The sequence below is a fragment of the Zootoca vivipara genome, chromosome 5 (genome assembly GCF_963506605.1).
Source record: "Zootoca vivipara chromosome 5, rZooViv1.1, whole genome shotgun sequence".
Taxonomy (NCBI): Eukaryota; Metazoa; Chordata; class Lepidosauria; order Squamata; family Lacertidae; genus Zootoca; species Zootoca vivipara.
The window spans coordinates 94,721,517-94,748,548 of NC_083280.1; the positions used below are offsets into that span (position 1 = coordinate 94,721,517).

At 42.7% G+C, this 27,032-nt stretch overlaps 1 protein-coding gene across 1 annotated transcript; it reads left to right on the forward strand.

The window, feature by feature from the left end:
- MRPS35 (mitochondrial ribosomal protein S35) lies at positions 1 to 25,914 on the forward strand. Its single transcript, XM_035138137.2, has 8 exons — positions 1 to 168; positions 2,727 to 2,779; positions 3,389 to 3,556; positions 5,739 to 5,799; positions 6,044 to 6,183; positions 10,171 to 10,280; positions 11,062 to 11,131; positions 21,327 to 25,914. The coding sequence occupies exons 1-8, from the start codon at positions 36 to 38 to the stop codon at positions 21,603 to 21,605; spliced, it is 1,014 nt and encodes a 337-aa protein (XP_034994028.1). The 5' UTR covers positions 1 to 35; the 3' UTR covers positions 21,606 to 25,914.
- The last annotated feature ends 1,118 nt before the right edge of the window (positions 25,915 to 27,032 follow it).

Below are 27,032 nucleotides of genomic sequence, written 5' to 3' on the forward strand. Positions count from 1 at the left end.
GGACGTCACGACTCCGCGCAGCGCCCGGTACGAAAATGGCGGCCGCCTGCGGAGGCGCTTCAGGTTCGGGCGCGCTGCTGCTGCTGCTCGGAGGCCGCCTTCTCCGGAGGAGCCGGAACTCCGCTGGCTACTCGACCGCTCGGGCGGCGGCCGGCGGCCGAGGCAAAGGTACGGCCGGACGGCCAGGCCCTCCCTCCCTGGCGGAAAGCCCCGAGGGGCAGCTCCGCCGGTGCCGCTTCTGTTTGGGCGCTGCGAAGGGAGAACCCGGGCGGGGCGGGAGAAGGAGCGGGGCAGTCCCGGTTCAGCCGGAGCGCTTGCAAGTGAGCGGCGCAAATCCGGCGCGTTTCAGGAGGACTTTTAAAAGGGGGGCAAGTTTCCCTGGAAGTGGTGCGCGGGGTGCTGCGAGAACCTAAAGGCCCGCCTCTCCCCTCATGAGCCGACCCTGAGATCATCTTCGGAGGCCCTTCTTCGCCTGCCGCCTCGAGAAGTTCAGAGGGCGGCAACACGAGAACGGGTCTTTTCTGCAGTGGCTCCCCATCTGTGGAATGCTCTCCCAGGGAAGTTCGCCTGGCGCCTTCATTATACACTTTGAGGCGCCAGGCAAAAACGTTCCTTTATCACCAGGCCTTGGGCTCATTAAACAATTTGTGCCCTTTGAAACTGGGGTGGGTGGGTGGCTATTGTTTTTGTTGTCATGCCTTAGACTTGGGTGTTTTTATACTGTAAACTGCTCTGTCATCCTCTGATGAAGGGCGGTATAGAAATTTAATAAACAAAACCTGTCCACAGTTAAAAGGGAATAGGTTTCACTGAAATTGATGTGATTTATTTCAGAGTAAACATAAGTAAACATAAATAACAGATAAAGGTAAAGGGGACCCCTGACCATTAGGTCCAGTCGTGACCAACTCTGGGGTTGCAGTGCTCATCTCGCGTTGTTGGCCGAGGGAGCCGGCATACAGCTTCCAGGTCACGTGGCCAGCATGACTAAGCTGCTTCTGGCAGACCATTTTTACAAATAAAAAAAATATTTTATAAATATATTTTTATTTATTTATTATTTTTATATTCCTAAATAAAGTTTTTTTATTTTAAATTATAGGACCCTATTTGTCTGTTTCAAAATCTAAAAGCTAAGGGGAGAGGGGAGGCAATAGGAACTAAGGGGAATTGAGACTTGGTAGGAATGTGGATTCTTGAAGGGTCAGCACTAGTGGATAGGCTTTTTAAAATACCTTTAAAGGAGACTAGATGGAATCTAGTGGGAGAGAATTCTAAGCAGAAAGGGCTGAAGTATAATGTCTAGATATTGGCACCCCCAAACTCGGCCCTTCAGATGTTTTGGGACTACAAATCCCATCATCCCTAGCTAACAAGACCAGTGGTCAGGGATGGTGGGAATTGTAGTTCCAAAACATCTGGATGGCCAAGTTTGGGGATGCCTGATCTAGACAAAGACTAGAAGCATGGGAACAAGCAGTTGCATGAGGAAAACCAGAACTAAGAAGTGGCAAGCCTGTGAAAGGGCATAAGAGCCTTCCAAATTCAGCATCCTGTTGCAACTTTCAGAAATTGCTACTGAGAGAATGCTGCCTTGAAATGAAGGTTTCATTTGGTCACCATGGTAAAGCTATTATAGCAGACTTCACTAAATTAAATCTATCATATCCTTGTTTATTAACACTATCTTACATGGTTTTGATCCTAGCTTGTGAGTGATTTTTACACACAAGATCTGAAAAGAAAGATGCAGTTCTTAAAACTGCCCTGAAAGCCATGTTTCTTCATCCAGATGATGTGTGATGATGAAAGTCCCTTTCACATTTGGAGATTGTGCCTTGCTACAGAGGAATTAGCCTCAGTATTCAGAATGGAGTTTGGAACTGAGGCTTGGCACAGCTTACGTGTTTTAGATCTGGGTGGTGGTGGTGTTATTTAGTCGTGTCCAACTCTTCGTGAACCCATGGACCAGAGCACGCCAGTGTACCATGGGTGTACCCTCACATTAAGCAGTAAGAACAGAGACTGCATGCCCAATCTAGGGAATGGCATCTAATGCATCTCTTTTAAATCAGAACCAGTGAAGGCGGTGAAGGTCCTGTGTGAGTGCCTGGAGGCGGTTGGAGGATGGATGGCGGCTAACAGATTGAGTTGAATCCTGACAAGACTAAAGTACTGTTTTGGGGGGCCAGTGGGCAGGTGGGTGTGGGGGACTCCCTGGTCCTGAATGGGGTCACTGTGCCCCTGAAGGACCAGGTGCGCAGCCTGGGAGTCATTTGGACTCACAGCTGTCCATGGAGCCACAGGTTAATTCTGTGTCCAGGGCGGCTGTCTATCAGCTCCATCTGGTACGCAGGCTGAGACCCTACCTGCACGCAGACTGTCTCGCCAGGCTATTTGTTGGAAGCCGCCCAGAGTGGTGGGGGAAACCCGGCCAGATGGGCGGGGTAATAATAATAATAATAATAATAATAATAATAATAATAATAATAATAATAATTCTTTCATTTATGGTTCTCTGTATCTGACAATAAACTGATTATGTTAGCATTATGCCACAACACAGCTGTGCCTACCTATCTGATATGAAGGGTTTTTTATGCTGCTGGTTTAAGTATTAACTAAACTTTAAGATTCTTTCTTCCAGCTTGTTATTTGAATAATAGTATTTGCACATATGCAGTAATGTTAAATAAAATAAGATATTTTTTCTGAAATATTAATAGGTGCCTTGGTACAAAGAGGAAGGACCTCACAAAATGACAAATACTGGAGAGAGGTAAGAAACTCAGGATTCATGTGGATTACATTTTAAGCCTATGGGATCTTAATCTGTTTCAGCATACTGACAACTGTCATTTCTTCCAAAGATGTAACCCTGAAATTAAAACTCTATGAAAGAACTAGGATTCTCACAAGCGCAGGTTTAAATATGTAGTATTGTGCTTATTGTAGGCTCCCACCTACTAAGCAAGCACTTTTAAGTGTTAGTTACATGTGATATACCACAATTACAAAATTACCGGTAAGTCATTAGGTATTTCAGAAAAGGCCCTCCAGAAAGCAGTTTATATCAGTTCTTATTCAGCTACAGCCAAATAATTACTATAAATGAATTTTTGGTTATGTGAATTGCTTTGTCCTTGCTAATAAGTTAGGTTGAGAGCTAGTAACTGATCCAAGTCAATGCTTTGACCTTTATGGCTCAACAGGGATTTGAGCCAGGTTTAATCCAGTTGGAGTCTAAAACTCATGTGTCATATTATATGACTCATATAAGGGGAGAGCATCTGTCTCGAAAAACTGATCAATGTTAAAGCATATCTTTTCATAAAAAATAGAATTGTCTCACATTTTAAACTTTACTTTCGTTTGAAATTTGTATTAGACTGCAGCTCCCAGAACTGAGAAGATGGAGGTTCATCAGGATTGGACCAGTGTGTATCCTGTTGCAGCTGCTTTTAAACCTTCCTGTGTGCCCCTTCCTCTTCGAATGGGCTACCCAGTGAAAAGGGGTGTACCTCCAGTAAAAGAAGGGAACCTGGAACTCTTGAAGGTACAGTTGTATCCTGCTATTTCAAAGACACTGGGTTTTTCCAGTGTAGAATGTAGTTGAAGGAAACAGATATACAGTATAGTAGTCTTGTGCTTTCATCACAAGTTATTTATATATAAAAAAATTTATATACTGCTAATAAAAAACAATTCAGAACGGTTCCAAACAATTGTATGTAAAACCGTGCCATGAAAGTCATAAAATAGTTAATATCAGAAGTTAACTAATTACTGTGGAAGGATGTACTCTTAATTGCCTGCACACTGAGTGCCAGTGTGGTGTAGTGGTTAAGAGTGGTAGACTCATAATCTAGTGAACCGGGTTTGCGTCTCCGCTCCTCCACATGCAGCTACTGGGTGACCTTGGGGTAGTCACACTTCTCTAAAGTTTCTCAGCCCCACTCACCTCACAAAGTGTTTGTTGTGGGGGAGGAAGGGTAAGGAGAATGTTAGCCGCTTTGAGACTCCTTTGGGTATTGATAAAGCGGAATATCAAATCCAAACTCTTCTTCTTCTTCTTCTTCTTCTTCTTCTTCTTCTTCTTCTTCTTCTTCTTCTTCTTCTTTTTCTTCTTCTTCTTCTTCTTCTTCTTCTTCACTAGCCCGATGAAGTAGAAAGGTTTTCAGCAGGTGTTTTAAAGTTGAAACAGAAGGCACCTACCATAGTACTTGACTGATGATACTGAAGTCTGTTTCTTGTCGTCAAATGAGTCTTGCCGGCTTGGGGAATGACCAGCAATGTTCCTGCAGATGATGTCAGTAATTGAACTGGGGTTTCAGCTATTTAAGCAGTTCCTGAGACACCCTGGACCTTAGTTGTTTAAGACTTGTGCGTTAATGCAAGGACCCTGAACCTGTCTCGGTAGTTGATGGGTAGACAGTGCAGATGCTTCAACCATTTTCTTAAGCAGATGTCCCCATCAGCCAACTGACCACGACATTCAACACTGACCCTGGTGGATCAGATGAAACTGGTAAAAGGCACTCCTAGTCACAGAGGATACTTGGGTCTCTAGTGACAGATGTTTCCAGGAGGACCTCCAAGCTATGCAGGTGCTCCTTCAGAGGAAGTGCAACCCCATCCAGAACAGGCCGAACAGGTAACCTGTCATGCCTCTTTCCCAAACATAGGAACAACCCACCCAAAGAGCCTCCATCTTCCAAGGATGTGTGCACTATTTGGTGGTCCTCATCCAGTCCACAACTATTTTCAGACACCCAATTCTGAGCTTTCACAGTCTCTCATTGTTCATATGTTATGGAGAAGTAGAGCATACTGGTGACACCTTGCTCTTAAACTCCCAATGACCCCACAATATAGATGTTAAATTGCACTGTAGAAAGGATAGTACAGTACCCTGTGGAATCCCATAGCACAATTGCTAGGGTTTGAGGAGCACTTATCCAGTGCTGTTGTCTGAACACACCCCTGAAGATACAAAAGCACTGTAATGTGGTGCATTCAGAACCCATCTCACTGAATAGGATCAGGAGGATGCCATGGTCAGTGATATCAAAAGCTGACAGATTGAGCAGAAGTAACAGTCACATTCCCCTGTCCCTGTATCCTTGAATCTCCACAGCATTTAACTGAAATGGACTCCATATATCTTTTCCTGAGGCTGGGAGCCTTTACAGAAGAGAGATTATTCCCTGCCCCAGTTGCATAATGTTAAGTGCCTTGTAACAGAAAACTTTGCTCTTTTCCTTCGATTTCCTATTAAATAGCTTACTTTAATATTGGTATAAAGCTGTTATTCAACAATGTCAAGGGGATACTGCAATGCCACCCCACAAATACATACTCTGTCTTGGACTGGTATGCCCTCAGATTTCTATAGTTGAACTATTCCATCTGTTCAAAACAGCTGAAGCTATGCTATACTGTGGGTTTTTTTCATATCCATATTGGACTTTTATACCTTCTGACCAATGCACAATCCTTGGGGAAAAAGCAAGTTGTGTTAACTGCTTCTGCATATAAATTAACTGTTGTACTATTAAAATAATGCTGTAAAAAGCAAGTGTAGTTATGCCTATATGACACTTGGGTGGTCAGGTAGCTTCTAGTGGGCTAGTAAGTATTTCACTTATTGCTTAGCAATACTGAATGAATCATTTGTCCTCATTTAGATGTTTTACATTATGTATTAGATTTAGACTATGAGTTACATCTTATTTCAGATCCCCAATTTTTTGCATCTGACACCAGTTGCCATCAGAAAGCACTGTGCTGCTCTTAAAGGTAAGTTTCAGATCTCTTTCATTGATTAAAAAAATAGGTGGAAGGCAACACTAGCAGGCTTAAACTTGATTAAAGAAAGAGGTGAGGGCCAGGAATTTGTAAACAGTCATGCCTCTGATTGGCATATTCACATCATATTCCACTTTAATTACCTGGAAAGGGATGAAGTTCTTAATACGTTTTTCCAAAAGTAGCTATTGCCAGAATGATTGCTGTGATCTTGCTTCCACTGCTCACTTTTCAGACTTCTGCACAGAGTGGCCAGCTGATGTTGATAATGATGAGAAATGTATGCAGCACTTTCCCATTGAAGTTGACACAGTAGATTACATTTCAGCAGGCCCATCTGTTCGCAATCCTAAAGCAAGGGTGGTGACCCTAACAGTAAGTAAACTACAGAAGTAACTTCATTTTTAACATAGGGCTCTTAAAACAAGTTCATTTGGTTTGATTACAAAGCAGGCAAAAATTAAACTTGCTGTTACTGAAAGAGAATGTACAAGAACTGTTTGCACTGATGAAGCAATTAATTTAAGAAATGAAGAACCATTCATTTGCTTCATTTCTTGGCACAAAATCCAGTAACATCTGATGGTATTTGATTCAAGTGCTGTAAGCTTTACTTGAGTAATGGTCAAGTTAGATGCCTATTTTGAATATTGAACAAAGCATTAGGAGAGAGAGATAATGAATCTATAAGGCCATATTTTTTTCAGCCATTTTTGTGTGTGAGGTCATTCATTTAATATTGTCCCATCAGTATTCAAGATACTGCATAAGCAGAAATGACTTTGCCCAAGCCACTTAGTATAAGGCAACTTCCTGTGTTCCAGAGTCAAACTACTGCTCCATCTAGCTCAGTATTGTTCACACTGACTGGCAGCCGTTCTCCAGGTTCCAGACAGGATGTGTTTCCAGCCTGGAGATTATGGATATTGAACGTGGAACCTTTAGCTTGCAAGGCAGACACTCTGCTACTGCACTGTGACCCTTCCCCACTTAAAACCTAAAGGAGGGAAAATGAGGGTTGGTGGAGGCTAGGATTTGAGAAGCTTGGAGCACATTTTGCTTTTGTAAAAAAAGCCATTTCATTTGCATTTTCAGTCATCTCTAAAATAACTTTGTAAGGTAGATGGCAATATTTGTATGACAAGATACTGTTAAAATCATGTCCTACTGTCCAAGCCAATGTTTTACTTTATGCAGTTAACAAACTGTATAAAAACCATGTACTTTTTTATAGAGGTATATTTCGAAACAGGCTGCATATAATGTTGATTATTAAACATGCAGCAACCTGCCATATGGCTTTTCCTAGCACTTATGATCAAATGAGACATGATTGATAATCCTGTCTTCTGGTGGTGTCCTGTTAATCCTTTGTCAACATAATCTGTCGGGAGGAATGGGACAGGGAGAGGTTTGAAGGTGAAAAGCAGATGGTATCGAGACTGTTTTGAATGGGGGCCACAGCACAGTTCTCGCTGGACTGATGAAACTGTGTCTGGGCTAGACCATTTCAAATTGCATGTGAGATTTGCATGATGGAATGCTCCTCCATACAAAAACCAAACCCCTCCCTGCACATTAAAAAAAGCTTATATGGAACAAAGTGTCTAGTCTCGCTGCGTGGTGAAGTTTCCTTCAGTATGAAGGACATACGGAGGCTTATTGTGTCCATGCTTTATTGGTTTACATTTGAAATGCCAAATGTTGTCTGGAAAAGGTATATAAACCCAGAGCACTGATGCTCTGGGGCTCAGTTTTTAGGAAGTATCCTCTGAGTCACTGCTTGCTGTCAGCAAACAAATTACTTTACTTTTCTCTATTGCTGCGTGGTGAAGTTTCCTTCCGCCTGGGAGTCCCATTCTGGGCTGCTACATTCTAGCCTTCCCTCTGATGTGCTTGTCCCATTATGTGTGCCCCCCCCCCCCCGGCTCAAGTGATAGGGCTCAGCTTCCCAGCCATGTGTTTGCCACTCCAGTGAGACCTTGGTGACCTGGGAGGATCTGTGTACATCTAGTGTGTGGCAACATTGCCATGACAGAATCTGTAACTTTCAAATGTTCAGAAAATCGATTTATTTAAATATTTAACATGGTCTACAAAATAGCTAATCTTCAAATCATGAATGCATAACCAAATAAGAAGACACATGATACCATCAGTCAGTAAACTGGCCCATTCCATTCAACCCCAGCAAGGGCAAGTAAACTGGAGCAGCTAAAAAAAACAACCAACAACAACAGGCAGGGGGCATCTTTTTCTGAAACGCCAGCAGGGAAGAGGTGGAATTAACTTAACAGGAGGAAGTTCAAGAGACTTGGTGCCACTATTAAAATGCTCTTACACACACAAATACACATAAAGTTTCAAAGAACAAGTGTACTTGCAGCAAGAGCCCAAAGAAAATCTTTAATTTACCCACACATTCATATGGGAGAAGACAGTCCTTTAAGTTTTCCAAGACAATCTAAGGCAGTGGTGACTAGCTCTTTTCGGCTCATCAGATTTGCAGATGACACCAAACTGTAGCTACTGCCACAGAAGACAGAATCGGGATTCAAGTTGATCTTAACAGATTGGAAAACTGGGCCAACAAAATGAATTTCAATAGGGACAAATGTAAGGTTCTGCACTTAGGCAGGAAGTACCAGATGCACAAATATAAGATGAAAGACATTTGGCTAACTAGCAGTATATGTGAAAGGGGTTTAGGGGTCCTGGTGGACCATAAGCTTCACATGAGTCAGTAGTGTGATGCAGCAGCAAAAATGTGAATGCTATTCTAGGCTGCATCCACAGAAATCTAGTGTCCAGATCAAGGGAAGGGTTAGTACCACTCTATACTGTCTTGGTCAGACCTCACCTAGACTCCTGCGTCCAGTTCTGGGCACCACAATTTAAGGATGATATTTACAAGCTGGAACATGTGCAGAAGAGGGCAACCAATAAACTCAAGGGTCTGGAATCCAAGCCTTATGAGGAATGTTTGAGGGAGTTGGGTTGCTGCAACCTTTCTTCATAGATCATTTTGGTTGCCCTTTTCTGAACCTTTTCCTAGTATCCTCTTATCCATACACCTGTTGACACTCAAAAGACACTCACACTCGTGAGACAGGACTTGTAGTCTTAGCATGGAACCTAACGAAATGGTAGAATTCTGAATAGTACTACTTCAGACCACAGAGGTGGCAAGGAGCCTCATTTTTAAAGCACCTGAAATAAAAAGTTCCCTGAGTGTAGTAAACTAGCACTTTGGGAGAAGGCCGGGGTAATGTGTCTTCCTGATGTAGTAGTTTGCTACATTCAGGGAACTTTTTATCTAGGGAAATTTTCAAAGATACTGTATTATTTTCCCTAGCTCATACTTACTGTTTGAAGTGGTAGTGTTCTGAATTCTTCTGCCTTAATGCAATATACTGTGTAGCAAGTTTCTTAAGTCTTAACACAATATAGCAAACTAATATTGCACCTGAGCACTACTTTGAGCTTTTGTTAGTTTAACATGTTCTTAATCCTTTGCTTGAAGATAGTTCTTACACTGAGCAGCTCAAGTCTGGTTTGAGTCACAAAATTTAATTTGTCCTTTATTTATTCTTCAGTTAGGATTTTCTTTCTAGCACTTGGCTTTTTAAAAGCCTCTTAGTGCTCTTTCTGAGACTTTCCTCCCTTGGTTTTTCAACCCTTAAATAAATATAATCTTTGCTTTTTCCATTAAGATTCTTTACTGGCCTTGTTTCTGCTGATTGAGAAATAGTAGAATTAGATCCAAATTTTCCCATAGCTTATTTCTAAGGATTTATAAGGATCATGCTGGGGTACTGCATGTCAGCATAGTCTCAACTTTGATTTTAAAAAAGGAAAGCAATGGCTGTAATAATGTGCTGTAAAATATATGGAGATGCCTGAATAAGGTTTCCAGTGACTAGGGTCAAGGTGTTAATGCTGTGCATAGCCTTGTGCATAGTGCCAACACTAGCAAAATCAGAAGAAATGATGAAGTTAAACGTATGTCAGTCTCCTGGTTCTGTGCTCAACTTTTGAGGACTTGAATCTAAAAGACACCTGTGATGTATTTGTGTGTGTGTGTGTGTGTCATAGCTGCCAAGTTTTCCCTTATCTCGTGAGGAAGCCTATTCAGCATAAGGGAAAATCCCTTTAAAAAAGGGATAACTTGGCAGCTATGGTGTGTGTGTGGTTTGCATGAAGTCACCTGTTTGAGCTTGGGGCTCATATTCGGCCCTCGTATTTGCGACCTGCAAAACTGAATGCAGTGACAACATGTTTTATGTGCTTTAATGCAATAACTCATTGACCTTTTTTTCTACCCTGAGCATTGAACTTGCTAAGAGACTGATTTCTCTCCAGGTAAAGCTTTCAAGCCTTAACTTGGATGATCATGCAAAGAAGAAGCTCATTAAACTTGTAGGAGAGAGGTACTGCAAGGCCACAGATACCCTTACCATCACAACAGACAGGTATCGTAACATGAGAAAATTGTCTAATGTGGGTCATATGTAAGATAGTCAGGACCCTAGCTGCTAATATCCATTCCTGTCCTACTTAACTCCTACAAGGACTCAAAAATATTGTGCCATATTACAAAGATCCTTGGTTATAATGACTCTTCTACTCTAATCTGGCAAAGGCTTTAGCTATCTTTGTTAGACCTCATTTCTCCCATTTCCTGCTTCAAAATACAAATAAATCAATATGATTAAAATAAGTTTGTGTCCAAAAAAGGTCAACACATTTTGGAAGCTTGTGAGTGAACTAAAGTGCAGTTGTTTGTCTTGCTTCTTATGTTTCTCCTCTGGTCCCTGTGCTATTCAGGAGAGGGCCTCCTGTGGATATGTTCTCATTAAGAGGTCTGTTCTGCTTGCAGTAGGAGCGTGGCCTTTAGCGTGGCAGCAGCTCCCCTTTGGAACTTCCTCCCGTTACACATGAGATAGGCACCACCTCTGTTGTCTTTTGGGCACCTACTGGAGACCACCTCCTTTCAAAGTGAATATTTTCAGTGAAGGTTATCCTAGCCTATATCTGTTTTAGATTTGAAATTGTTTTTCTATATTACATTGTTTTAATGTTTTTATATGTGTTTTTATTGTTAAATCTCTTATTCATTGGAGGCAGTTAATGAATAGTTCTTCAAACTATTCATTCTATAGTTTCCATTTATTTATATGTAAAAAATGTAAGTTTTAAATGGTTAAATATTGGAGAGATGATACCATAGACTTAGTTTTTCATATCTTTCAGGTGTCCTTTAAGAAGACAAAATTATGACTATGGAGTATACCTTCTGACAGTTTTATTCCATGAATCATGGGTAAGAATTGATGCATGACATTTGTGACAGCCAAGCTTGACTTAAAATGTGTAGCATTTGTTTGATTAGATGTTGTTCACAAATAATATGGCTTATTTACATTGATGGTAGAGAGAAATTATTGAACACCTGTACTAATGTGCTTGTGTGTTGGGTCAAAGCTACCATGTTTCTCCAAAAATAAGACACCGCCTTATATTTATTTTTCCTCAAAACAACAACAACACTATGGCTTATTTTCAGGGGATGTCTTATTTTTTAATTAAGTATGGTACAGTTTAACCTACAAGGTTAAACTGCCTATCACTATGTCTTATTTTCGGGGTATGGTTTATATTCCTTGAATGCTTAAAAATCCTGCTATGGCTTATTTTATGGCTACGTCTTATTTTCGGAGAAATGGTATTGTTTTTCACAGATGGTATGTTAATGAATACTCAGTGAAAAACTTTCCATTTTTTTCAAACATTGAGCAAAGTTCCATCTTACAGGTCCTGTTTTTATGTGCACAGATTAAAGGTAAAGGTAAAGGGACCCCTGACCGTTAGGTCCAGTCGTGACCGACTCTGGGGTTGCGCGCTCATCTCGCATTATTGGCCGAGGGAGCCGGCATATAGCTTCCAGGTCATGTGGCCAGCATGACAAAGCCACTTCTGGCAAACCAGAGCAGCACACGGAAACGCCATTTACCTTCCCGCTGTAGCGGTTCCTATTTATCTACTTGCATTTTGACGTGCTTTTGAACTGCTAGGTTGGCAGGAGCTGGGACTGAGCAATGGGAGCTCACCCCGTCACAGGGATTCGAACCGCTGACCTTCTGATCAGCAAGCCCTAGGCTCTGTGGTTTAACCCACAGCGCCACCTTTTTTTATGTGCACAGATTAGTACATGTTAAATGCACCAGAATTGCAACTGGGGCAAGAAAGGGCAGCTGCTCAGTTGTAGAGCATTTGCTTTTCATGCAGGAAATCCCAGGTTCAGTCCCCAGTATGTCCAGGGAGGGCTGGGGAAGACTCTTGCCTGAAACCCTGGAGCCCCTGCCAGACAATACTGAGGCCGATGGACAAATGGACTGACTCAGTATAAGGCAGTTTTCTTTTAGTGGCTCATCTGTGACCCTCAGCTGGACATCAGCTTTCATCATCCCTGGCCATTGGCTACACTGGCTGGGGCTGGTGAGTCCAGCAATATCTGGAGGGTGACAGACTAATGACCCTGCCTGCAGTGGGGCTTCCTGCCAGTGTCTGCTATCAGGAATTGTTGCGCTTCTTTCTGTCTGATATGCACAGATCTGAGGTAAGTGGTAAAGCAGTAGCTCTAGCTTAGTGTTGTACATTGACCATGAGTGAGCCAACATCTTGGGCCTTGGTGGTCTACGGGATTACTATGGAAATCAGTGTGGAGTGCTTAGAGCACTAAGGAAAAATTATGGCTGTTTCAACAGACTATTTGCTTACCTAGATTGTCACATGAAATGATGGCTGTTAGGGACATTTATGTTCCGGTGTTTGTCGACTTGGGAGTGGACTCATCCCAAGCAGCCCCACCCTTAGTCTTTGTGCACAGAATGGGACCACCTGTCAGATGGAGCCTTCAAAGGTTTCCTCACATCCTGGAAAGCCCAATTACGCTGAGTCATGGGTTGTGTGGGAACCTGAGCATGCACAGCTGCACACACAAAAGTTTCCATCCTAACAGGCAGGTGTGCTCTTTGTGCAAAGGTAAAGTGGAGCTCTTGGTGGATCCCCACTCCCTGCTTCCATTTTGACAAACAAAAGTAGCATTGATGCCTGAACAGGTCTATAGCATTCATGAAAATGAGTGGAGGGACATCTGCACTATGATGTCCTTAGTGCTACACAGGCACTAAATACATTTTAATCTGTTTAGGGCACTATGGAAAAGCTGAGGTAGGAAGACTCTTGATTCTGTTTCTTGCCCAGGTATATCTCCTCTCCAATGACCCACCTCTTCCCTCAGTAGTGCTTCAGCGAAAGGGAGAATGAGATATGGGGATGAGGACAGTGAGCTGAGGGAATGAATAACAGCATATTAATGGAGCCCCAGTGTGTTGTGACACTTAGTTGATATGGGGCTTGGCCTCTGGAAGTCCTGTCACTTTACATGAACAGAGTGTCTCCTGTCAGACACCCCAACACTCTTTCCTGCAGTACATTGAAGGAGAAGATAGGCTGTCTTTCAGTGCCAGCGTTTTAATGGTTGATCTTCTCACTAAGGTGCCCTGTATTGAGGAGTCCTGGGAAACAGTGAGAAAACCACTGGTGTTAACTGTTTAACTGTACTTCCTTCAACTGAGGAATTTTTAGAAACATAAACACTAGTGCTTTAGTATTTTGAAAACCTATAAAGTTGGATGAAGGTGAACTGTTCTGTATTTTAATGTTTTGTTGGAAGCCGCCCAGAGTGGCTGGGGGAACCCGGCCAGATGGGTGGGGTATAAATTAATAATAATAGTAATAATAATAATAATAATAATAATAATAATAATAATAATAATTTACCAATTCATAGGTGTCTGTAGCCATTCAGACACTGATTCTACGTATGCTGGAAGCTCAAAGGGGTTATTAATTCCAGATGAACACATCTGTCCTTGGCTCTAGCATTACAGTGGTACCTCTGGTTAAGAACTTGGTTCCGGAGGTCCGTTCTTAACCTGAAACTGTTCTTAACCTGAAGCACAACTTTAGCTAATGGCGCCTCCTGCTGCTGCCGCGCCGCCAGAGCACGATTTCTGTTCTCATCCTGAAGCAAAGTTCTTAACCTGAGCTACTATTTCTGGGTTAGCGGAGTTTGTAACCTGAAGCATCTGTAACCCGAGGTACCACTGTACTCAGTGATGGAAGACTTAGCCATATGATATTGCTTGTGTGAGTGCTTGGTGTGTATTGAATACACACAAGTCCCATACCCTTTTATTACCTTTCAACTTCCACATAAATACTTAATAACCTCATCAGTTGTAATTGTCTTTGATTTCAATGAAAAATGCATGGCCTTCTGCAACACATTGGATTTTTTTCCATGAACGGGTGATCGCTCAGAAGGAAGTGTGTTCAGTAGCATTTTTCGCAACTTCATACAAGTGTTTCTTAATCTTAATTCTTAATCTCTGAAATTTTAAAATAGCAGGGGGGAACTCATCCCTTGGTAAGGACATCAGTACGCTCAGTTTGTCAACAAAATAGGATTTAAACAAAATAATCTGAAAGCAAGTATGTTAGGAGCGTAGGAGCGTAGGATAATCTGAAAGCAAGTATGATAGGAGCGTAGTTAAATCCTTGATTTAACTATGAAACTCACTTTGTGATCTTGGGGTAAATTTGGGCCAAACTAATCAAGACTGTAGGATATTTGTGACCAGATTTCCTATGGGTTTCTTAAAGCTTGAAAACAATTTTGGGTGCCCAAATCAGATCAAGTTTGTATAACAAAGAGCAGAGTTAACTCTTTTCTCCTATGCTATTGTGTTACAAACACAAGATGGTATCTAATCTTAAAAAGGTAAAGGTACCCCTGACCGTTAGGTCCAGTCGTGGACGACTCTGGGGTTGCACGCTCATCTCGCATGACTAAGCCACTTTTGGCGAGCCAGAGCAGTGCATGGAAACGCCGTTTACCTTCCCGCCGGAGCAGTACCTATTTACCTACTTGCACTTGATGTGCTTTGGAACTGCTAGGTGGGCAGGAGCTGGGACCAAGCAACGGGAGCTCATCCCGTCATAGGGATTCGAACCGCCGACCTTCTGATCGTCAAGCCCTAGGCTCTGTGGTTTAGACCACAGCGCAACCCGAAAACAGAACAGTTTCAATTCAAATATAGGTCTAGTAAGAATAGAATTAAGAATATGTAGGTGAGGTATCAAAGATCTAAGACAACATGGTGCAATGGATAGAGCCTTTCCAGCTTGTTCTACTCCCATTGCCGTTAGTTCTGGAAAGCTTTGCTGTTGTTGTTGTTGTTGTTTAGTTGTGTCTGACTCTTTGTGACCCCATAGACCGGCACACCAGGCACTCCTGTCTTCCACTGCCTCCCAAAGTTTGGTCAAACTCATATTGGTAGCTTCGAGAACACTGTCCAACCATCTCGTCCTCTGTCGTCCCCTTCTCCTTGTGCCCTCCATCTTTCCCATCATCAGGGTCTTTTCCAGGGAGTCTTCTTTTCTCATGAGGTGGCCAAAGTATTGGAGCCTCAGCTTCAGGATCTGTCCTTCCAGTGAGCACTCAGGGCTGATTTCTTTAAGAATGGATAGGTTTGATCTTCTTGCAGTCCATGGGACTCTCAAGAGTCTCCTCCACACCATAATTCCAAAGCATCAATTATTCGGTGATCAGCCTTCTTTATAGTCCAGCTCTCACTTCCATACATCACTACTGGGAAAACCATAGCTTTAACTATACGGACCTTTGTCGGCAAGCTGATGTCTCTGCTTTTTAAGATGCTGTCTAGGTTTGTCATTGCTTTTCTTGCAAGAAGCAGGCGTCTTTTAATTTCGTGACTGCTGTCACCATCTGCAGTGATCATGGAACCCAAGAAAGTAAAATCTCTCACTGCCTCCATTTCTTCCCCTTCTATTTGCCAGGAGGTGATGGGACCAGTTGCCATGATCTTGTTTTTTTGTTTTGTTTTGTTTTTTGTTGAGCTTCAGACCATATTTTGCGCTCTCCTCTTTCACCCTCATTAAAAGGTTCTTTAATTCCTCCTCACTTTCTGCCATCAAGGTTGTGTCATCTGCATATCTGAGGTTGTTGATATTTCTTCCGGCAATCTTAATTCCGTCTTGGGATTCATCCAGTCGAGCCTTTCGCATGATGAATTCTGCATATAAGTTAAACAAGCAGGGAGATAATGTACAGCCTTTGTTAGATTAGTTTAAATGCTGTCCTTTACAATGGATGCACGATGTAAGGGGGAGGACTTATAGGGAACAGCCCCCCCCTCATGAGGTCAAGTTCTTCGCAGAGCAGCAAGTCATGTAGCGGATCAGATTATAGGAATCAGGAAGTAGAGAAGGAGGGGAGGGGCTCTGACGGCATGAGAGAGCCTCAACACCGAGTAGAGAAGGAAGCAGCTGGGGAGGAAATGATGGAATTGGCCACTGGAGAGCAGTCAGAAGTACGGCCCTTCTCCCAACGCCTGAATTGAGGCGCACGGCACCCCGTAGGGCGAGAGGGAGGCGCTTTGGGGTTCCCAAGCTGTTGTGTTGGGCACGAAACAGAAAGAAGCCATTGTGAGGTTCTGACTCGGACTGAGCAGACATGTTTTCCAGACTCTTTGCACTGTAAATAAGATGCACAATAAAGACACCTTAAAGACAAAACAAAATAAAAAATCCTTCCAGTAGCACCTTAGAGACCAACTAAGTTTGTCATAGGTATGAGCTTTTGTGTGCATGCACACTTCTTTAGATAAGTGTGCATGCACACGAAAGCTCATACCTATGACAAACTTAGTTGGTCTCTAAGGTGCTACTGGAAGGATTTTTTAATTTTGTTTTGACTGCGTCAGACCAACATGGCTACCTACCTGTAACCTTAAAGACAGAGAGGCGTGGAGCGTCGTTACTCAAGAGTAGCCGCAAGAACCTCTGACACACGACTAAAGAAATCACTTTTCTGTAGTCTATGGATTATCAATAATAGTTAAGTAGGAATAACAGAGAGAGAGGCTGCTGTGGATATTGGCTTTGTTTTTCATAGAATTGTAGAGTTGGAAGGGACCCCGAGCTGAAACTTTCCTGACACATTCTACACATCCTGGTGCTCAGTTCTGATGTGGCTATAGGTGAAAGTGAAAGTGAAATATAGGTGAAAGTGAAAGTGAAATGCTTCCCTTTGGTCTGAAGGGGCTTTTGCATGCAGTCCTGTGAGCATACTTGGAACTCTCTGCACAGTATAATTAATTAATTACTTAATTAGAAACAGGGTTTCCAGTCCTACAGGTGGGGCACACATAGAAGCCCCCTTCAGACTTGCATGTTCAACACACCAAGCTTTGAAAGGAGGTGGTGTGCTGAGGGACGGTGGAGAGGTGGGGCTTGTTTGTATGCCCTCCCTTTCTATGTCCTTTTAACATTACTGAGTTTGAATACCTGAAGAGGGCTGCAGTTTAATAATGAATCTGAGAAAATAGGTGTTCAGATGGTACTGTAACCATATATATCACCTTTCAGCTCTGTCACAATCTTTAAAGTGTCACAATCTTTAAAGTGATGTACAACTTAAAAATAAAATAATCCAAAATAAAAACACAGAACTTTAGCAAAGCAACATGTAAGCTATTAAAATGTAAAACCAGAAATGCTGCTAATACCTGTGGCACAAAACTCTACATTTCACATCTTAATCATGGTGCACCAAAGGCTTGGGAGAACATAGGAGTGTTAAATTTGCATTGAAATATAGGCACCATCAGCTATAGAGATGGAATTCTGAAGTCTGGGAGCTGCAATAAAAAAGACCTTGTCTTGACTAAGTATCCCTTTCATTTCTAAGGGGGGTGGCTCAGCACATTCTTCATATTGGTATTCCTTCTAAAATGCCCCAGATTGCAGCTATTTAGCGCTTTAGAAAGCAAAAACCAGCATTTTGACCTATGGAGATAAACTGGCTGCTAGGGAAGATTTTTAGATGCTGGACAAATGTGATTGACTTTACAAAATTAACAGGCAGAGACATTTTGAACCTGCTGAAGGTTCTGAGCAGTATGCAGATGCATCGCTGAATAAAACATAGTAGATCATGATCAAAGCATGGGAAAGTTTGAAAGGATCACGTTTTCTCTGGGACAGCGATAGTGCAGCTAAAAAGATAAATTGTGCAACCCACAATAAGTCCAGATCTAAAAGAACTCCCTCCCCTCAAGCTGCATACCTGATCTTTTACCGTAGAATAAGTGCACCTTCACCCATAGTAGACTGAAAGCAAATTCCACATAACCTAATAATAGTATGACTACCTTGCCTGGTTTGAGCTTCAGCTCATTGGTCCCTGGCCAGACTGTTAGAGATTCCAGGCGCCAGTATTATCCCCTGCCTTATCTGGGTTAGATGGAAAAGAAAGAGAATTGGATGTCATTGGCATACTAATGAGACCTCACTCCAAACCTCCAAATGACCTTGCTTGCAGTCTCAAGTAGATCTGCCTTCCCCAAGCTGATATCCTCCACCTGTTTGGGACTACAGCTTTTAGCATCCTTAACCATTGGCCCTGCTAGCCAGAGTTTATGGGAGTTGTAGTCCAAAATGTCTGCAGGGCACCTGGTTGGGGAAAAGGGAGGTTAAACTATGTTGGGGAAAAGATGAAACCCTGTGAAAACTGACAGCAACTGTGGCATGGGGTATCAAACAACCCTCCCAAAGTTGCTTGCTAGATAAAAATGAAGTCACTACAAAACAACGCCTCTAGTTCCGACAGCGGAGAGACTTGAAACGGTCAAAAAACAGGACAACAGACTTGCCTGTATGAGAGACTTAGAGAGGAGCAGTCTCACTTCTGTTGTCCAGGCAGCTGGAACCACTCTGGGACAGTGTTAGATACTTCCTGATTTCAAGAAGTTAATAGCTAGGGCAGGTGCTGGCTTTCCTTGTCACGTGGGGATACCTTTGAAGGTAACTTGGAAACTACAGCTAATCCAGAATGTGGCAGCTAGACCATAGCTGCCAAGTTATCCCTTTTTTAAAGGGATTTTCCCTTACGCTGAATAGGCTTCCTCGTGAGAAAAGGGAAAACTTGGCAGCTATGAGCTAGACTGGTGACTGGGAGTGGCTGCTGAGATCTTATAACACTGGTCGTATGTTTCTGAGCACAATCCAGAGTGTTGGTGCTGACCCTGAAAGCCCTAAACGGCCTCGGTCCAGTATACCTGAAGGAGCGTCTCCACCCCAATCATTCTGCCTGGACACCGAGGGCCTTCTGGCAGTTCCCTCACTGTGAGATGTGAGGTTACAGGGAACCAGCCAGAGGGCCTGTGGTGCCCATCCTGTGGAACACTCTCCCATCCGATGTCAAGGAAATAAACAACTATCTGACTTGTAGAAGACATCTGAAGGCAGCCCTGTGATGTTTTATTATGTTTTTCTATGTGTTGGAAGCCGTTCTGGGGCAACCCTGCTGGATCAGAACAGAGGCTCGTCTAGCCCAGCTTCCTGTTTTCACAGTGGCCCCCAGTGGAGTATTGGACACCCAAAAGCAGGTCCTGTCTAGTAGTGCTGATATACAGGCTGCTCTTCTGTTACTTTGTCACGTTTTTATTCCACTCATCCTGCAAAAAATTCCTTGTGTATGGCTGCTTCCAATTTAACATCTCAACAAACCTATGAGATTTAAGCCAAGCTGGGAAGGTGATTTGTTTGAGGTCAGTCCAGCTGCTGCACCTCACATCAGCATCCTGTGGAGAAACCACGTTGGGCAGCGATAAGGATTCCTGCAGAGCTTCCGTGTGGCTTTTGCTTTTTTCTTTTGTGCCATGTACTAATTCCCCGGAGAGTGCTTGTTGGATTCGTGCTGTGGCACTGAATTTCTCCTTATGCCAAAACTCGAAATGTTGATGGTTTGCTGCCACCCAGTGGCAAAACAAACATTTCCCATTTGCAGAGATTACTACCGTAAATATGCCGCATGTTCTTAATGTACAGTGAATGGGTGCAGAATAGCAGAGATATTCTCAGATAGCTACCAGGTTTAGCTCTTCCTATAAAGTTACATACTGTACTCATGTAGGAAATAACTGTGTGCAAGTACAGTTCAAGGGTGTGGCCCACACACAGTGGTCATAATGGCTCCATGGAAGGCTTTTGACTTGAACATAGTTTTTAAATATTTAATTGGTAATCTACTAAGGCATTAGTTTGGCGGCTATGGGAGTTAAGGTCATACCTAGTTTTGTGACGATTTTGGTTCTGGCATGTTCCTGTAGGTCAGAAGCAATGGCAGAAGGTTATTCTCAGCTATGTTGTAGAACAGGGGTCCCCAGACTACGGCCCCCGGGCCGGATGCGGCTCAATTGGCCTCCCAATCTGTCCCGCGAGGACCCCCGCCGCCCGCTACCGCCGCCCGCTCTTACAGCGCGCGGTGCGGCGGCGATCTTCAAAATCGGCAAAAAATCGCCGAAAATCCTTTGTGCACATGCATATGGGCCTCTCCCGACCCAGAAGAGGTCATTTCCGATGCACTTCCGGGTCGGGGGAGGCCCATACGCATGCGCACAAGCGATTTTCGGCGATTTTTTCCGACCGTGTGCATGTGCGCATGCGAACGGGCGCACACTCCCTCGCCCTCCGGCCCGCTGCGCGCGCACTCCCCTGCCCTCCGGCCCGCCGCACGGTCGGCGCGGCGGGCACCGGCCCGAAGCCTGGTAAGTCTGGGGACCCCTGTTGTAGAACATCCTAACCTTTTATAATTGTAAGATGTACATCTATCTTAGGCTGGGCTCAACTCAATATTAAGTTGAGAATGGGTGAGGAAATTTTAGCAATTTTCTGCTGTGAGTTTTTGTTACCAACCCTTTGGGACAGGGTGGGATCTAAATCTAAAACAACAAAAAATTCAGTCAGTTAATGCATATTTGGTCAATTGGCTTTTTCTAAGATAACTGATCAGTTAATTTTTCAGCTAATAAGTATGCTGTATTGAGATAGCTATAGATAGTTGCAATATGTTTAATACATCTGTTTTTTCAGAAGGAAAACCTTTTAAAGAAGTCCTTACCTAAAGATAAGTGTGTGCAGTGGTGTGGAGGCAGGATGCAGTAATAGCTGATATGCAAACACTTCCATTTTGAAAAAGACCAGTGGATTTTATCTCACCTTCAGGGAGTGCATCCCCTTTGTCTTTTTCTGTGAGAAACCCCTGTGTGCTTGTCATAGAATCCCTGCATTTTGCAAAGGATTCTAGAGTGCACACATTTCCAGAGCCTTGACTAGGACTTTTACACCTCTGCATGAATGGAGTGTGCATCCTTTTGGCTGCACATTGTGATTAAATGGTCATACAAAGGTGCTTGTCTACCATTAGTGACCTTCCTAAGTGAGAAACTTCTAAAACGCTTCCAAGGAACATCAGGTTACCTGAAATGCTATTCCTAGAGCTACTGCTCTGGGCCACTGAGTACTATGACTGTGGTATTAAACTTAGTCCTTCACCTTTTCCACTAAAAACTTATTTTTCCTTTCAGAAAACAGAAGAGTGGGAAAAAGAAAAGACGGAGGCTGACATGGAGGAATACATCTGGGAGAACAGCGCCTCTGAGAAGAATGCTTTGGAGACACTGCTTCGAATACGAGCAGGTGACAAAACGGAAGAAGTCAGCAGGCAGGAGCTTCTTGCCTCACAACAAATTCTGGCCTACAGAAAGTCGGTGGTTGAATTGAAAAATGAAGGAGAAACAGATGAGAACCTTTCGAACTATAAAAATTCTGTCAGGAGACTACTAAACATGAGTGAATTGCAGTAAAGAGAATATTTCAGGCACCACAGGCCCATGAAGATGTACATCATAAAGTTCAGTGGATCCAATTTAAACCTTCCTACTTTCAGCCTGCATTCCCTCCAAATAAAAATACACTATCCCAGAGCACTGACTAGCTTGACCACAGTTACTCTGTCTTCTCTTCTCCAGTAGTTGGATGTTCAAGGGATCAGCAGGATTGCATTCACCCTGCAAATAAATCTGCAGTTGTGTAGCTTTCATGGAAGCCTTGTTTCAGCCTTACATGTCTATAACTGCATACAGAACGTAGAATCAGAGTTGGAAGGGAACCTGAGGATCATCTAGTCCAAACCCCTGCAATGCAGGAATGTTCCTTATGTTCCTTATGTGGATGGAACCTGCAACCTTGGCGTTATCAGCACCAGGCTCCAACCAGCTGAAATGAAAACCTGTGCAAAAGCCTAGAGCCGAGGGGGGGTGGGGATTTCAGTGCCCCCAGTGACTGATTTAGTGATCAGTGTTACACTGGATCCTGTCAAAAAATAATAGCACAATAGCTGTCTTTCCTGGAAAGACTTTAAAACCACACACACACACACAATTTGGGGTAGGTTTCAGTTGCCGTATCTGGTAAAAATTGCAGAAGTGTTTTTCTCTCAGCAGAGGGAAAGGGAGTGTCAAACAGGCACAGACATTTTTTTGCAGGTAAAACGTGGCTGCTTGACAATGTAGTATTCTCGGGTCTTTGTCTTGAGAGCGTGTAGTGGCAGATTATGCCCTAAGGACTGCATTTTTATCTTTTGAAACAAGCTGCTGCTTTCTGCGTTTAAGTTAAGCAGCAGAAGGCCACCGTCTCCCCAGTGAAAAAGATCAACTTTAGGGGCTGAAAGTACCAGGACAGGGTTGCCAATGGCTTTGGGGAAATGGCACCTGCAACTCTCTGAATCACTAACAAAAACATGGGAAGTTGCCCATGGTCCATCTAATTCAGTATTTTTATTTATTTTTATTTTGTAAATAAATTTTTATTAGTTTTTCACAGTTACATTTTTACAAATAAAAACAAATACCTTTTCACAAACCTTCTCTTTGAGATTCTTTAAATCTCTGGACTTCCCTCCATACCCTCTTCTGGTTTCTTATATTAACCAATTTCTTCTGCATATCCATTCTTAAACTTTTTTCATTATTATTTCCCTTAATTTTATCTAATTTTCTACTAGTTGCAAGCGTTTAGTTAAAACCCTGCCAGTGTATCAACTTGTTTACAGTATTTTTGCACATAAACAACAAACGATTCCCACTCTTTTAAAAATTTCTCGTTATTGTAGTCTCTGAGCTTTACCGTTAATTTTGCCATTTCTGCATCGTCCATTAGCTTGATCTGCCATTCTTCTTTTGTCGGTGTCTTTTCTTCCTTCCATCTCTGGGCTGACAATATTCGGGTAGCTGTTGTAGCATACATAAATATTTTCTTCTGTTCTTTAGGTAGTTCAGTTCCTATCAATCCTAATAAAGCTCCTGGTTTTTAAACAAAAGTTATTTTAAACATTTTCTTCAGCTCATTATAGATCATTTCCCAGAAGCTTTTAATAACTTTACATGATAGAACGTACCCTCCTTTTTCTCTGCATTTCCAACACTTATTGGAACTTGTTCTATACATTTTAGCAAGTTTAACCAGAGGTAAGTACCATCAGTACATCATTTTCATATAGTTCTCTTTAAGTGAGAAACATGCAGTAATTTTTAAGTCCGTCCTCCAAAGCCTTTCCCAATCACTCATTTGTATACTATGCCCCATATCCTTTGCCCGTTTTATCATTACACACTTAACCTCTTCCTCTTTGGTTTCCCATTCCAACAGCAAATTATACATTTTTGACAGTAATTTTGTATTATCTTCTACATTTCTCTTTGAAATATTGATATTGTGTAGCTAAAACCTTTTTTTATCATTTTTAAATTTTTCATTTATTTGAAAATACTGTAACCAAACTTTTACTTTCTCTCTAATTTCCTCAAATTCTTTTAGCTGTAATTGGTTGTCCACTTCTGTTAACAGCTCTCTATATATTGGCCATTTAGTCTTCATATTTAACTTTTTTTTAAAAAAAAGATACTGCTTCTACTGGGGATATCCACCATGGTATTTTTTGTTCTATTAAATCTTTATCTCTCTCCCATACCTTAAAAATCACATTTTTTTATTATATGATTATGAAATCCTTTGTGGACATTTGCTTTCTGATACCGTATATATGCATGCCAACCAAATCTATTATCATGCCCTTCCAAGTCCAACAGGTCTGTATGATCTAATTTAATCCAATCGCGAATCCAGAAAATGCAGGTTGCCTCAAAGTATAATTTTAAATCTGGTAGAGAGAACCTCTCTGTCTTTAATGTCAGTAAGAAGTTTATATTTTATTCTCGGTTTCTTCCTTTTCCAGATAAATCTTGTAATATCCTTTTGCCATTCTTTGAAGCAGCTCACATTGCTTATCACCGGGATTGACTGAAATAAGAATGACATTTTTGGGAATACGTTCATTTTAATCACCAAAATTCTTCCTAAAAGTGACAAATTCATTCTTCCCCAGATCTCTAAGTTCCTTTTTATTTCTTTCCAAACTCTTTCATAATTATCTTTAAATATATTAATATTCTTAGCTGTCAACCATATTCCCAAATATCTAACTTTTTTGTGAATCTCTATTTCTAACTTCTGCTGAATCTCTTTCTTGTCTTGCTCTGAGACATTTTTCACTAACAGTTTAGTTTGAATTTTATTTTGTTTTAAACCTGCCACCAGTCCAAAATCCTATATTTTTTCTAAGACTTTCAGAAGTGTGCTTTTTGGATCTTCCACTGTTATTACAAGGTCATCTGCATACACTTTCAGCTTGTATGCTTTATTTCCTGAAAAGGAGTTACTATTTCCTACTGTTTCTCCTCTGATGCTTTCTTTTATCAGTATTTTCTACACTGCCCAGCAGTGACTCTCCGGCATTGTAGGTGGGGCTTTGTAGTGCTACCTGGAGATGCTGGAATTGAACCTGTGAGTATCTGCATGGGTGCTAGCACTGAGCAATGGCCCTTCCCTTTCATCCTTACCTCTTGATCTCTGCTGCTTTACAATAAAATTAACCAAACACACATATCTGAGAGCAGGACTTGTATGTATGCCTTGTTTTTTTATTTGAAGAGAGTGTACTGAGGTGTACTGAGCTACCCTTAAGTAAGCAAAATTCTAGCTCTGGTTGCTTCAAACTTTTTTAAAGATTTTGCATGGACAAGGGCCATTTTCACATGAAGAAAATACTGCAACCTGTATTTTTCCTACCACCATTCCACATAATAGACTGCCATTGGCTTGAACGGGGACATTTTCAGAATGTCAGTATACACACTAAAACATGCAGCTGTAAAATTACTTGGGGGGATTTTATGCTTTGATAAAGCTGCAGGATATTAAAAACCTGGCTGCATACTAGGTCTGGTAGACATTGCATGTGCACTATGGAAAAGGTAGAGAAGCAGAGAAGAAACAGAGAGTAAGTTGCTCCTTGGGCTGCAAGAGGCAAGTACTTCCTGCCTTGAATATCACAGTTCCTCGTCTCCTTGCAAACATGAGAGAGTGAGAATAGGGGCTAAAAAGGAGTTGTGGCCTGGAGAAGTGTCCAATTCCCAGGTGGGGTGGGTGAGTGTGGGGTTGGGGTTTCTCACACATAGATAAAATACAGTCTCTTACAATTGCAATATGGGGATAGACAAAGGAAATGGTGTTGGACTTTTGGAGGAAGAGAGGAGTATTAGCCCTGCTGTACATCAGGGAGGGCTGTGTGGAGAGAGTCTCTTCTTTTAAATTCCTAGGAGTTTATCTCAGTGAAGACCTAACTTGGAAAGTCAGTACAACCCAGGTAGTTAAGAAAGCCCAACAGAGACTCCATTTCCTTAGAGTATTGCAAAAGAACTATGTCAATCAACATTTGATGATCTCCATCTACCGGTCCACAATAGAAAGTGTCTTTTCATACTCATAGAATCATAGAGTTGGAAGAGACCACAAGGGCCATCCAGTCCAACCCCCTGCTAAGCAGGAAACACCATCAAAGCATTCTTGACATATGGCTGTCAAGCCTCTGCTTAAAGACCTCCAAAGGAGGAGACTCCACCACACTTCTTGGCAGCAAATTGCACTGTCGAACAGCTCTTACTGTCAGGAAGTTCTTCCTAATGTTTAGGTGGAATCTTCTTTTTTGTAGTTTGAATCCATTGCTCTGTGTCCGCTTCTCTGGAGCAGCAGAAAACAACCTTTCACCCTCCTCTATATGGCATCCTATATAATAATTTGCAAGTTGTCCCTGCGTCCAAGCTGTCCCGTGTGTCCCTGGGTCACTGCGCATGTGCCCCAGCGACACAGGGATTGGAGGCAGAGACACGCGCACGCTCTCCCCAACCCCCCCCCCCTGCGGCTGCCAACCGCCCTCCCGGCTAAAGCGCGAGGAGGTGGAGGAGGAGGCTGTTTACTTTTCCTTTTTCGAAGCTGCTGCTGCTGCCCCATGAACGGAGATCAATCAAGAGCAAAGCTGGTCGCGCTGAAAACAATGGGGAGAGAAAGGAAGAGAGACAAGGGGAAAGGAGGGCGGGGGGGGGGGCGGCTTAAAAAAAAAAAAGTAAAATCGCAGTGAATTGTTTTGCCAGCTCCCTTTCGTCCAGTATTTGACTGGGGATTGCAAAGTCCTGGCACGGACTTTCCACTGACTATGAACTGGAGCTACCTCCAGCCTTCACCTCTTCCTCCAATCTCTACCCCCTCTCTTTCTCTTTCTCTGTCTTCTACCCACCCCTGGGCTCAGCTAATCATATAAACATATTATATCATGTATCGAAGCGGCAGCAGCTTGGGGGGGACGGGGACATATATATTCTTCTCTTCACCCCCCCCCTGCTTTTCTTATCTCCTTGACGCTGCTGCTGCTGCTGCCCCATGAATGGCGATCAAGAGCAAAGCTGGTCGCGCTGAAAGCAATGGGGAGAGAAAGGAAGAGAGACAGGGGGAAAGGAGGGGTGGGCCGCGCGAGTGAAATCGCCCTTAAAAGAAAAAAAGGAAAACCCCAGTGAATTGTATTGCCAGCTCCCTTTCGTCCAGTGTTTGACTGGGGATTGTAAAGTCCTGGCACGGACTCTCCACTGACTATGAACTGGAGCTACCTCCACCCTCCACCTCTTTCTCCTCTTCACCACCACCCTGCTTCTTCTGTCTCCTTGCAACTGTATGGCTTTGGGGAGGAGAGGATGAGGGATGGTGGGGGGAGGTGGGCTGGGGAGAAAAAGAGAAAGAAGCGGTGCGGGGTGTGCGTGTTCGTGCAAAAGCTTTGACCTCGATCTGGCTGTGGCAGGGAGCTCTGGATCACTTCAGCTGGCGGTGGCTGGAAGATTTGGGGC